The sequence below is a fragment of the Micropterus dolomieu genome, linkage group LG09, assembly GCF_021292245.1.
Source record: "Micropterus dolomieu isolate WLL.071019.BEF.003 ecotype Adirondacks linkage group LG09, ASM2129224v1, whole genome shotgun sequence".
Lineage (NCBI taxonomy): Eukaryota > Metazoa > Chordata > Actinopteri > Centrarchiformes > Centrarchidae > Micropterus > Micropterus dolomieu.
Genome location: NC_060158.1, coordinates 3,465,031 through 3,477,722, shown reverse-complemented (window position 1 = coordinate 3,477,722; position 12,692 = coordinate 3,465,031). Strand labels below are relative to the sequence as shown.

The 12,692-nt window shown below is 41.4% G+C and overlaps 1 protein-coding gene across 2 annotated transcripts in view; it reads left to right on the top strand.

Annotated features, from left to right (window-relative positions):
* LOC123976544 (zinc finger protein 2 homolog) overlaps positions 1-4,820 on the top strand; it is a 192,147-nt gene extending 187,327 nt beyond the window's left edge. For both annotated transcript variants that reach the window (XM_046058797.1, XM_046058798.1), the window contains exon 3: positions 1,850-4,820. In XM_046058797.1, coding sequence (XP_045914753.1) covers positions 1,850-3,894 — 2,045 coding nt within the window. In that variant the 3' untranslated portion in view covers positions 3,895-4,820. The remainder of the gene's footprint in view (positions 1-1,849) is intronic.
* The last annotated feature ends 7,872 nt before the right edge of the window (positions 4,821-12,692 follow it).

Here is a 12,692-nt window from a genome sequence, read left to right as displayed (position 1 = left end):
CTGTCAATCTCCCTCGGACCGGGGCTCCACGCAAGATCTCACCTCGTGGGGTCTCAATGATCCTAAGAAAGGTGAGAAATCAGCCCAGAACTACACGGGAGGAGCTGGTCAATGACCTGAAAAGAGCTGGGACCACCGTTTCCAAGGTTACTGTTGGTAATACACTAAGACGTCATGGTTTGAAATCACGCATGGCGCGGAAGGTTCCCCTGCTTAAACCTGCACATGTCAAGGCCCGTCTTCAGTTTGCCAATGACCATTTGGATGATCCAGAGGAGTCATGGGAGAAAGTCATGTGGTCAGATGAGACCAAAATAGAACTTTTTGGTCATAATTCCACTAACCGTGTTTGGAGGAAGAAGAATGATGAGTACCATCCCAAGAACACCATCCCTACTGTGAAGCATGGGGGGGGTAGCATCATGCTTTGGGGGTGTTTTTCTGCACATGGGACAGGGCGACTGCACTGTATTAAGGAGAGGATGACCGGGGCCGTGTATTGCCAGATTTTGGGGAACAACCTCCTTCCCTCAGTTAGAGCATTGAAGATGGGTCGAGGCTGGGTCTTCCAACATGACAATAACCCGAAGCACACAGCCAGGATAACCAAGGAGCGGCTCTGTAAGAAGCATATCAAGGTTCTGGCGTGGCCTAGCCAGTCTCCAGACCTAAACCCAATAGAGAATCTTTGGAGGGAGCTCAAACTCCGTGTTTCTCAGCGACAGCCCAGAAACCTGACTGATCTAGAGAAGATCTGTGTGGAGGAGTGGGCCAAAATCCCTCCTGCAGTGCAAACCTGGTGAAAAACTACAGGGAACATTTGACCTCTGTAATTGCGAACAAAGGCTACTGTACCAAATATTAACATTGATTTTCTCAGGTGTTCAAATACTTATTTGCAGCTGTATCATACAAATAAATAGTTAAAAAATCATACATTTTGATTTCTGGATATTTTTTTTTTTAGATTATGTCTCTCACAGTGGACATGCACCTACGATGACAATTTCAGACCCCTCCATGATTTCTAAGTGGGAGAACTTGCAAAATAGCAGGGTGTTCAAATACTTTTTTTCCTCACTGTATGTAAATCCTTAGTCAGGGACAGCTCTATCAATCTAGACACCTGTAGCTATATGTATTCAGTGCATAGTGTTTATCAACAAGGCTAAGCTACGATGGTATGATGGATGATATTGTACAAAAAATGAGTAGGACTATTAGTAATGTGTAAAGAGTAAACTGTTTTAAAGATATGACAATCTGAAGGTAAAACCGCAGACCGTATAAATAAGATTAAAATACATCTATACAGTCTAGAAAAGAAATACGGCGTATGATCCTACGCAGTGCTATGCTGCTTTGCGGGGAGGGGGGGTTACGGTAGGCTGTTGTCTTAAAAGTTACTTGCACACTACTCGTGAAACATTTTTGGAATTGCATGTAGGCTTATCCATTTTTAAAGACACATGTGAGAGCCCGGTGTGGACGGAGATAATGAGCAGACTGCAGCGCACACACAGAAGAGAGTGAAGAATAGTGCTGCCCTAAAAAATATATTACCTCAACTTTTAGCGTCACTGGCAGCCAATGTTTGAAGAAAGATCACAACAAAACACTTCTAGTTCAGTCTCAGCTCATGTCAGCAAACAAAAGCTTTTACAACATTGCCACCCAGTGGATATAATTGCCATTACATAACCTATTCAGTGAAAAGCTAAAAATGGGGTTTGGTGGATTTGATCGCTAAAATGTAAACTGTGCAGTTAAAATGCAAGGTATAGGGTTAATGCATGTTACACCATGAGTAAGCATGAACACCGTTTTCTTCAATGTGTCTGTTTTTCAGTGAGTCCTGCAGATGTCCAGCAGCTGTCACAGAGCAAAAAAGAGATTCTCCCTGAGCAGCAGGAGTTGAGCCCCAGTCTGGACCAGGAGGACCCGGAGCCCACACACATCAAAGAGGAATGGAGTCCCAATGTGGACCAGGAGGACCCAGAGCCCACACACAATAAAGAAGAATGGAGTCCCAGTCTGGACCAGGAGGACCCAGAGCCCACACACATCAAAGAGGAATGGAGTCCCAGTCTGGACCAGGAGGACCCAGAGCCCACACACATCAAAGAGGAATGGAGTCCCAGTGTAGACCAGGAGGACCCAGAGCCCACACACATCAAAGAGGAATGGAGTCCCAGTGTAGACCAGGAGGACCCAGAACCCACACACATCAAAGAGGAATGGAGTCCCAGTGTAGACCAGGAGGACCCAGAGCCCACACACATCAAAGAGGAATGGAGTCCCAGTGTAGACCAGGAGGACCCAGAGCCCACACACATTAAAGAGGAATGGAGTGCCAGTCTGGACCAGGAGGACCCACCAGAGCCCCGACATATTAAAGAGGAACAGGAGGAATTCTGGTCCAGTCAGGAGGGAGAGCAGCTTCCAGGGCTGGAGGAGGCTGATATCACCAAGTTCCTATTCACTCCTGTCCCTGTGAAGGGTGAAGAAGAAAAAGAAGATGAAGAGAAACCTCAGTCCTCACAGCTTCATCAAAGCCAAACGGAACAGATGGAAGCAGAAGCTGAAGGAGAGGACTGTGGAGGACCAGACCCAGCCAGAAACTCTGATCCAGATACTGTTTTACAACCGGAGACTGAAGACCGTGATGGTGACTGGGATGAAACCAGTGAACCCCAGTCAGGTTTAAACTCTCTGAGTGATGCAACATGTGATACTGACTGGAAACGATTCAGTTGCTTTGAGTACGGTGAAACCTTTTCCAACAATCGTGGTGACACTGGTTTTTGGAAAGACAACAGGAAACCACAGCTCGATTTAAACACTTTGAAAAATAATATAATACCAGCAGGTGAAAAGCGATGTAATAAAGACAGAAACTCATTAGGCTCCCCTGAGTATGGGAACAGTTTTACCCAAAAGATACCCATGAGAATCCACAAAGGAGAGAAACTATTCAGTTGCAGTGTTTGTGAAGGAAGATTCATTCGGCACCATCAACTGAAAACCCACAAGTGTGTTGATGGGTCCTCCCCAAAAACGGATAAACGGTTTAGCTGCTCTGAGTGTGGGAAAGGATTTTCTGTAAGGCGAGATTTACGGAATCACATGAGAACTCACACAGGAGAGAAACCTTTCAGCTGCTCTGAGTGTGGGAAAGGATTTTCTGTAAGGCGAGATTTACGGAATCACATGAGAACTCACACAGGAGAGAAACCTTTCAGCTGCTCTCAGTGTGAGAAAAGATTTACTGTACAGGGACATTTGCAGAATCACATGAGAACTCACACAGGAGAGAAACCCTTCAGCTGCTCTGAGTGCGGGAAAAGATTTAATCTAAAGGGACATTTGCAGACACACATGAGAATTCACACAGGAGAGAAACCCTTCAGCTGCTCTGAGTGTGGGAAAAGATTTACTCAGATGGGACATTTGCAGAAACACATACGATCTCACGCAGGAGAGAAACCGTTCGGTTGCTCTGAGTGTGGGAAAACATTTACTCTGAAGGAAAATCTGGACATCCACATTAGAACTCACACAGGAGAGAAACCATTCAGCTGCTCCGAGTGTGGGAAAAGATTTACTCAAAAGGGACATTTACAGAAACACTTGCAAGCACACGCAGGAGAGAAACCATTCAGCTGCTCTGAGTGTGGGAAAAGATTTACTCACAAGGGAGCTTGGAAGACACACCTGAGACTCCACACAGGAGAGAAACCCTTCAGCTGCAGGGTTTGTGACAGAAGATTCACTTGGCGTAAACAACTCAAAAACCACAAGTGTGGTGACGAGTCCTCACATGAAAACCAACCTGAGGAGAACCGAGAGGCAGAGCCTCGAGCCAGCAGCTCAGCTGAACAGATGGAAGCATAAGGTGATGGAGAGGACTGTGGAGGACCAGAACCAGCCAGGAACTCTGATCCAGATAGTGTTAAACCACAAGGACTGATCATTTTCTGATCCACTGTGGTTTCACACCACAACACACCTCTGCTTTTACTGCTTTTCACCTGGTGTATCAGGTGAAAAGTAGAGAATAACTTTCTTGGCCGTTCATGAGCAGCAGCTGTAGTTTATCTATTGAGGTAATAAAGCTGCTATATCGCCGGTTTGTGGTTGGTCTGCTGACAGTAGAAAAGAGGGACAGTTGGAACAAGACGGCAGTGTGTGCCACTTTTAGTAAACTGACCAGTCTGGATGTAGGAGACTATTATAATAAATTATAATGAATTTACTTACATCACAATTTACATTCTATTAAATGAACATTACACTTTTTATTTAATTTTATAACATTGTTTTAGTACACTTATTTGTACTACTTCCTCCAGGTAGAGTCTCTGCAGTGGTCAGATGAAGATTTAGCCAGAGCCAAGATGCCATTGTGCCAATATGTTCTCCTTCTAGCCTCCTCTTCCTGAGAGCAACACACTCCCCTTATTCTCTTTTACTAATTAATTGTTACAAATATTGTTCGTTAATCTTGTTCACATAAAGTGTGCCGTGAGTTGTGTGGGTGTTGCTGGTGGATCATGTGTCCGTCCCACATTCCACAAGTTGCAATTCACCAATCACAGCAAAGTTTCCTGATGAGTGATCAGTGTTTTAATAAGGTGTGTACATGTTTTAAAAATATTTGCTAATATTTTAAGACCCATGCCGAGTGTCTTGAAATCAGGGTCTTTACTTCCAGAGTCCTCCACTGGTTTTACACATAACTGCATTCAAGGAGAAGGAGCACACAAACAGTATAAACAGGTATGCCATAAATTGTTTAATAAACTCTGTGTTACTCTGAACATTTTTCCTCTCTAAATTTCTTCATGTGCTCTTGAATGTTTTCATGTAGGAGCTCATGTGCTCATTGGGAGGAAAGCAAGCATAGAGCTCTGTCTTGAGTTGGTGTCATTTTCTTCTGAAATGTTTCAATTCTTAAAGAAGTAACATTATCTTTGCCCTTCTTAGTTGGTCAAACACCACACACCAGTACATCATCCTTGTGGCCCCTATAAGATGCATACTACACATTTCAGCCCAACCACTGCTCCAAGTGTACTCACGCATACTTGACAGATTCCCTGGTCATCAGAGGAGGCTGTGGATTGCACACTAATCCATCCTCAAGTACAAGAACTTGTCAAAGAACCTCTACTAGAAGTCAAAGTATAATTTTACAGCATTTATAGATACAGGGAACAGATGCAACATATTTGCACATAATTCCATTCCGTGGCCAAAACATTTCGTATGTTATGGGTTTCCTGAAGAGGGTTGGCATAATGGCGCCCCCTACAGATCAGCCCCTGGACAAAGTTTCACCTACGTGTAAGAAATTTCTGTGGTACGTTTATCATGTCCAGCTGTACAAAAAAGCCTCTTGGAGCCATTGCCTAAACCCAACAGGAAGTCGTCCATTTTGGATTTAATGGTCATTTTTGTCGATTCACACACTTTGTACTTTCTCCGTACTTTAACGAGCTCCTCCTAGGGATTTAGTTCAAAGTTTAGATTTTCGCTGTGCACTCTAAACCCAATGACAGTTAAACGTTGTGCAAACAGTGAGTTTTTGTGGAATGGCGTGCCGTCCAAAATCGATGATTCGCCATAAAACGTGTGCATGTATAGATGTGTGTGTATATATATATATGTACCGTTTGTATTAGACCACAGCATTCTTAGGTGAGCAAAAGTAATGGAACAACTAATCTTAAAGGAAATAACATTTAATATTTGGTGGCATAACTCTTGCTTGCAATAACTGCGTCAAGCCTGTGACCCATCGACATCACCAAACTGTTGCATTCTTCATTTGTGATGCTATTCCAGGCTTTTACCGCAGCTTTTTTCAGTTCTTGTTTGTTTCGGGGTGTTTCTCCCTTCAGTCTCCTCTTAAGGAGGTGAAATGCAGCTCTGTTGGGTTAAGGTCAGGTGATTGACTTGGCCAGTCAATGCTGCACGATAAACTTCCTCCCCATTCGTTTCAATGCATTTCTCCGTAAATTGGCAGACAAAATGTTTCTGTCCACTTCTGAATTCATTCTGCTGCGACCGTCATCAGTTCCATCATCAATAAATATTAATGAGCCTGTTCCAGAAGCAGCCGTGACATCACCTCCACCAGGCTTCACAGATGAGCTTGTTTGCTTGTTTTTTCTTCTTCCAGCAGTGGATTGTGATACCTTCACCCTGCACTGTGGAGGTCGTTGGTGATGTTTTCTTCACAGCTCTCAACATATTTCTGTCATCAGCTACTGTTGTTTTCCTTGGCCGACCTGTTGGACGTCTGTTGCTCAGTACACCAGTAGTTTCTTTCTTTTTCAGGACGTTCCAAATTGTTGTGCTTGCTGACTGGCAGCTGAAAATGCTGAATATCGGCACCAATAATCGGCCTGACCGATTATTGGTCGACCCCTAATACAGACTCAACGTCGCTCATCTAGGCCCCCAGGCAGCCACCGCTTCTCTCATCCCCGTTGCATCCGAGTTACTTGTATGATCCTCTGGGGAAAATGCTGTTTGCAAACATCGACTTTCCAAATGAAAAGTCGATGTTTGCAAACAGCATTTTGGAAGAAAAATAGGTGTGTGATAGTATTACATGCTGCTTATCAAGCAACCGGATCATGTTTGTAAAACCCTCTTTGGTAACTCTGTTGAGTCCATGTCTGTGGAAAGTTATCACATCAGTAATTTCTCATTTCCATTTAGAAGTTTTATTGTACAATGTAGCACTGGCAAAGGCATTCAAAATACTTATTTGCTTTGGATGACACTTTGGATGGTCCCATTATATTAGTTTTGATTATAGCAGTTTCATTTCTGTGGGTTGTTTTATTCCATAAATCCATGCACATGAAAAATTCCCTACATGGTTGTCAGTCTCTAATGTGTTGATGCCAAGTGCTAACTCCTCAATCATCATAGCCATTCATGCAAAATAACAAGATAAACATTTCAAAAGTTTACTGTCATGTTGGTTGTAGTCTTCACTCGCACACTGTGCACATATTTTTAAACATTCATTGTACGATGTGAAGCACCATTTCTCATTAGATCTGTCAATGAGAACCATGCTCTAAATGAACATCTAATTGATACAGAACAGAACTATAAAAACTGAGGAATATAGTCAGACAGCAAGTTGTCCTCATGTTGAACATCTTACTTAAAAATTTGGTTTCTTCTATATCCATAAATTTCACCAACTTTAATCATCAATTTTCCAAATTTCACTGTAATACAATCTGATATAATCTAATACAACATTACAGCATTATGCCAGCTTGATCTTTGCACATTTTGCACATCATTGCACATAATACAGCAGGTCTCTCAACTGGTCTAATATGCATGATGGTCCACTTCAGTTAGCATTAACTCACAGTTTTCCTCAATGTGTCTCTGTTCCAGTGTGTCCTGCTAATGTCCAGCATCTGTCAGGGAGCAAAGAAGAGGTTCCCTTGATCAGCACGAGGGGAGCCAGAGAGTGGCCAAGGAGGACCCAGAGCCCCCAAACATTAAAGAGTATCGGAGCCCCAGTCTGGACCAGGAGGACCCGCCAGAGCCCCTTCACATTAAAGAGTATCGGAGCCCCAGTCTGGACCAGGAGGACCCACCAGAGCCCCTTCACATTAAAGAGTATCAGAGCCCCAGTCTGGACCAGGAGGACCCACCAGAGCCCCTTCACATTAAGGAGAAAAACTAGACCAGTCAGGAAGGAGAGCAGCTTCCAGAACTGGAGGAGGCTGATATCACAGTTTCCATTCTCTCTTGTCCCTGTGAAGAGTGATGAAGATGAAAGAGAAACCTCAGTCCTCACAGCTTCATCAGAGCCAGACTGAACAGATGGAAACAGATGCTGATCCAGATAGACTTACAACCTGACTGCAGACAAGCCTGTAGACTCTTTCAAATCTGACTGTCTGCTCACAGTAGATAGAGGGACGTCAGTATGTGTTAGTTTTAGTGAACTGACCAATCACAGCCTGGATGGGGCAGGATATTAAAAAAAAAGGTTGACAGTAAAATTTTGAAATGTTGAACTCGTTCTACATAAATGGTTATGATTATTGACAAGTTAGCTTTTAGCATTAACACATTAAAGACAATCCACTATGTAGAGCATTTTGATTGCACAAGGATGTAATAAATGAAAACAAATGTCTCTAAGTAGAATTAATATTATATGAGTGGTAGGCTAGTTAGTATACTATTATTTGAGATATTAATGAATATATTAAATGATCAAATAAATGATTTATAATTGATATGTTAACTGATATGTAGGTTTTGTACAGCTAGTATTCACACTGGTTGAAATAAACAATTTGATAGTAGCCGATTTCCCATCTTTACTAAGCGAGAGTTTAGTAGGAAAGGATTTAAAGGCCTGTCCAAATATAGACAGTTTGAGTTGATTGAAGCAAATAAAATCCCAGGCTGTTAACTGATGTTTTACAGAAATATAAACATTATTTCAACAGTATACTATTATTCTAACATTTTTATTTAACATTATTGTACTAATACACTCATTTAGACTAGTTCCTCCTCCAGGTTGTGATAGAGCCTCTGCAGTGGACAGATGTAGATTTAGCCAGGATGCCAATATGTGCTCCTTCTCCTCCAGAGAGCAACATGCTCCCCTTTTTCTGTTTTACATCTGTTTTACAAAAGTTATTGTTACAAATATTTTGAGTAATCTCGTTCACATAAAGTGCGGCGTGAGTTTTGTGGGTGTTGCTGGTACAAAAACTATAAAATAATAAACTCTATTTCAAGAATATTTACTGTCAGTTTTCACATCAAACTGGAGGGATAATAAATAATAACTACTCTAATAGTAAATTCTAAATTTAAGTAAGCTAAAATAAAGTGCTTAATTTCAGAAAAAACAACTGAACAGCTTTAATGCCTCCTCTTCTCTTTCATTCCCTCTTATAGAGTTTCCACTTCCCTACTTTCTCTTGTTCGGTGAGACGTGTGAGCTCTTGCTGGTCCTGCCAGCTAGCATCGGAGATCTAGGAGATATTTTGGTTTTAAACTGCCTGTGGGAGGAATGTAGGCCAGCATGTAAAACTCTGTACATTCTTGATTAAAAGCCATGTGAAATCTCTTTTCTCTGAACTAGTGTTTAAAAAGCTTAATATCTTAAAGCCCATGCCCAGTGTCCAGATACCAGGATCTTGACTTCCTCCACTGGTTTTCACATCATAACTGCACACAAGGATGAGGAGCGTACACATTACATTATAAACATGTAATAAATATTAATATTAACAATAGTTTGTTGATAAACTTACTTGAACATTTTTATTTGTGTGCTCTTGAATTGTTTCATGAAGGAGTTCATGTACAAGTTGAGAAGAAAGTGAGCGTAGAGCTCTGTCTTGACTTACACAACAATGTTCAAAGGCTTAAACAAGTAGCATTTCATAATGTAAAATCTAAAAAACGTCGGTACATTCCTTCATAAGGGTCATCTGTTGTGATGTCGCATCCAGAAGGAAACTAAGACATAAAATGAATCATTCCTGCAGCAGAAGAGCATCATAATTTCTCAGCAGAGAACACGTGGTTTAATTACAGTGATTGTTGCAGCACAAAACATTTTAAACCTGAAAACTCATTAATGAAACATCATTTTATTATTCTATTGATTTAAATCTCATAATGTGTTATTGTTCACAGCACATTAATACACAAATAAAAATTAGTCAAACAATTAAAAATATAATCAAAAGTGTGTTGGCACTCACTCATTCAACCTCATCCCCTCAGCTATTTACCACAATATCACTGCCTCTCTCGACCTTTGTGTTCATTTGAAATCACTTTCCCTGCTATATAAGTGTAGCATTATTCAGATACTAAGATGTTCCTGTGTAGGTGGGCTGAGGTGATGTGCAGATCACAGTTGGATTCATGGATCAGGTGGGTCTTTGACATAAAAATTAACCTTCTGATTAATAGCGGGGGGGTTGCTGATGGGTGAAAAAGGATGAATTGTGTCCTTGTTCAGAAAGATGCTGTGCACAAGCTACAGCAGCGCGACATCATTGATTATTTAAATCTCCAACAGGATCTGTCAGGATGACAGCAGCCTCTCTGATCAGGAAATCACATTGGGCCTGATTTACAAAGGTCTGCGTGAGTAAAAACGTGTGCAAACTAGATTTCACCAGCAAATTAGCACGTGAGTTGATCTACTAACGGTGAGCACGCAGAATGACGTCTTTCAAAAGCACAAGATAGCACCTGTTGTTCATTTAGTACTTTTGCCTTAATGAATATGCAGTTTGGGGCGTTTCAGTTTTATTGTGTAAAGTAATGGGAGGCTAACATGCAAATACATTTATTTACTACACGCAGTGTGATCTAACACACCGAAACGCAATTTCATGTGAGTGCAACAGCATCTGTATTTAATATGTTGGATAGGAAGGTGCAAACCGCCAAGTGTTGCAGAGATGCTGCTGATATCGCTGGAGAAGGAGACACAGCCGTGATGAAAGAAGACGTAGAGAAATTAACAATATTAGATAATATTATTCTATATCCAATATATGGAAATACTTATTTTATTTTATTTATTCGATGAACTATATGAATAGAATTTTTTTTTGTATTTTACTTTAGCTTTGGCTATACTGTCGTTTTAACATTCATGCCAATAAAGCAAATTTGTTTTCGACCTGACTTCTTTTCTCCGTGAGATGGAAGAATTTAGAAAGTTGCGTGGTGCTGCGGAGCCTCCAGCTGCAGCAGTGTGTAAAATTCATCCAGCCAGAGGGAACGATCACCAACTGTTCCCTCTGGCTGGATGAAGCACGATCTGCTGGCGTTTCCTGGCGTCTGGGTCATTCCAGCGTACTGTAGCTGTTTCTGCTGGGGTTTCCCAAAGCAGTTTTTCAGGTGTCCCAGGTACTTAGTGCAGTGTGAGGCAGGATGGGCAGGTACAGACGATTTCCACATACTCGGGACGCGCATTCCTGCGTTACAGCAAAAGCAACACATTCCTGTAATTGTGTTACAGGAATGTGTTTTGTGTACTTTTTCTCTTCCACTTTGTGGAGTGTTCTTTATTCTCATGGTGGGTTTATTACCAGCTGGTTTCTTTGTTTGTGCATTTGTTTGTGTGGTGGTTGACCCAGACCAGGGTTCAGAGAGTGGGTCAGAGGTCATCTGACCCAGACCGCACTGTGGATGGCCTTTTTCCTTCTGTAGTTCTTTTGGTGACCTGACGAGAGCCCTCGTCCTGCGGCTCAGGAGGAGCTCCATCTCCATGACCTTTCACCTGCTCACGGCCGGTCAGCACCTCGAAGCACGGATCCGTTCTGCTCTGCCGTCGACCTTTCCACCTCAGAGTTAAAGACACCTTGTCCACAGATACGATTAGAACAAGATCGTCCTCTTGAGACGGATGCATCGGCTCCGCTGAGGTTTTATGATTCTGCCAATTTCCTGCAAATGAAACTTTCTTTCTGTTCTGTCCTGTTGAGCCTCAGAGAAACAGGAACTGGACCCAGAGACCAGGACAGGTACAGTTTAGAATATTTAATAAATTTGTGCCTACCTACAGTATGTGACCGAGAAGATGACGAAGTCATCTTGGCTTCATCTTGTTCACCTACATGCTTCTTCTTTCAAGACCAAATGTATCAGCAGTCGAACATGCTCTGATAAAACCCGACAGTGACTCTGCCGTCATCTGAGTGCACACATAGACATCAAAAGGGGATTCAGCACCTGCCCTTTTTCTTCTTCATGAGAAAGTGCCCTTTTTTCTGGGATGCTTTTTTTTTTCTAATAAAAGAATATACAGTATATCACATATATATGACAGATTCCCTGTCAAACAAATATATTTATTGGGGCAAAAAATCTAAATAGGCTATCAGGTCGAAAGATGAGACTTCTCTCTCTCTCTCCCTCTCTCTCAATTCAAATCAATTCAAATTAGCTTCATTGGCAAGAATGTGTAACAACAATATTGCCAAAGCATCATACTTAAAAACTACACAAGAACAATCAACCCCATACATTTCATTAAACAAGTAATTAAAGCGTAAAGTAATTAAAGAGTATTTGTGTTTGTGTTAAAAAAATAAAAATGAAGAAATATTAAAACAGTAAGCGTGTGTATATTTGTGTGTGTTAAAAAAAATATATATTAAAAATAAAATAAAACAGTAAGTGTGTGTGTGTGTGTTAAAAAATAAAATAAATAAATAAAACAGTAACGTGTGTGTGTGTATATATTAATAGACAAAAAATTATTTTTTTAAATAATTAATTGATTAAAAAATAATAATAAAATTTTAAAATGTTGAGGTTCCACTGGTTGTCCTCACTTCATGGCATGAGGAGACATATTTTGCTGTAATGAATTCGGGGTATATTTGGGAAATGTTTGCAAAGTGTTTTTGTCTTTGTGTTTTATATTTAGGGCATGAGGTTAGAAAGTGCAGCTCTGTCTCTACCTGTCCCCTGTCTCTACCTGTCCCCTGTCTCTACCTGTCCCCTGTCACACTGGGAGCAGAGTCTCTCCTCTTGTGGTAGCCAGCTCTGTCTGTGTCGACCCTTTTCTATGGCCAGGCTGTGTTCACTCAGTCTGTATGTTGTCAACATTTTTCTTAGTTTGGGACATTTTATTGTACTCAGGTAATTTG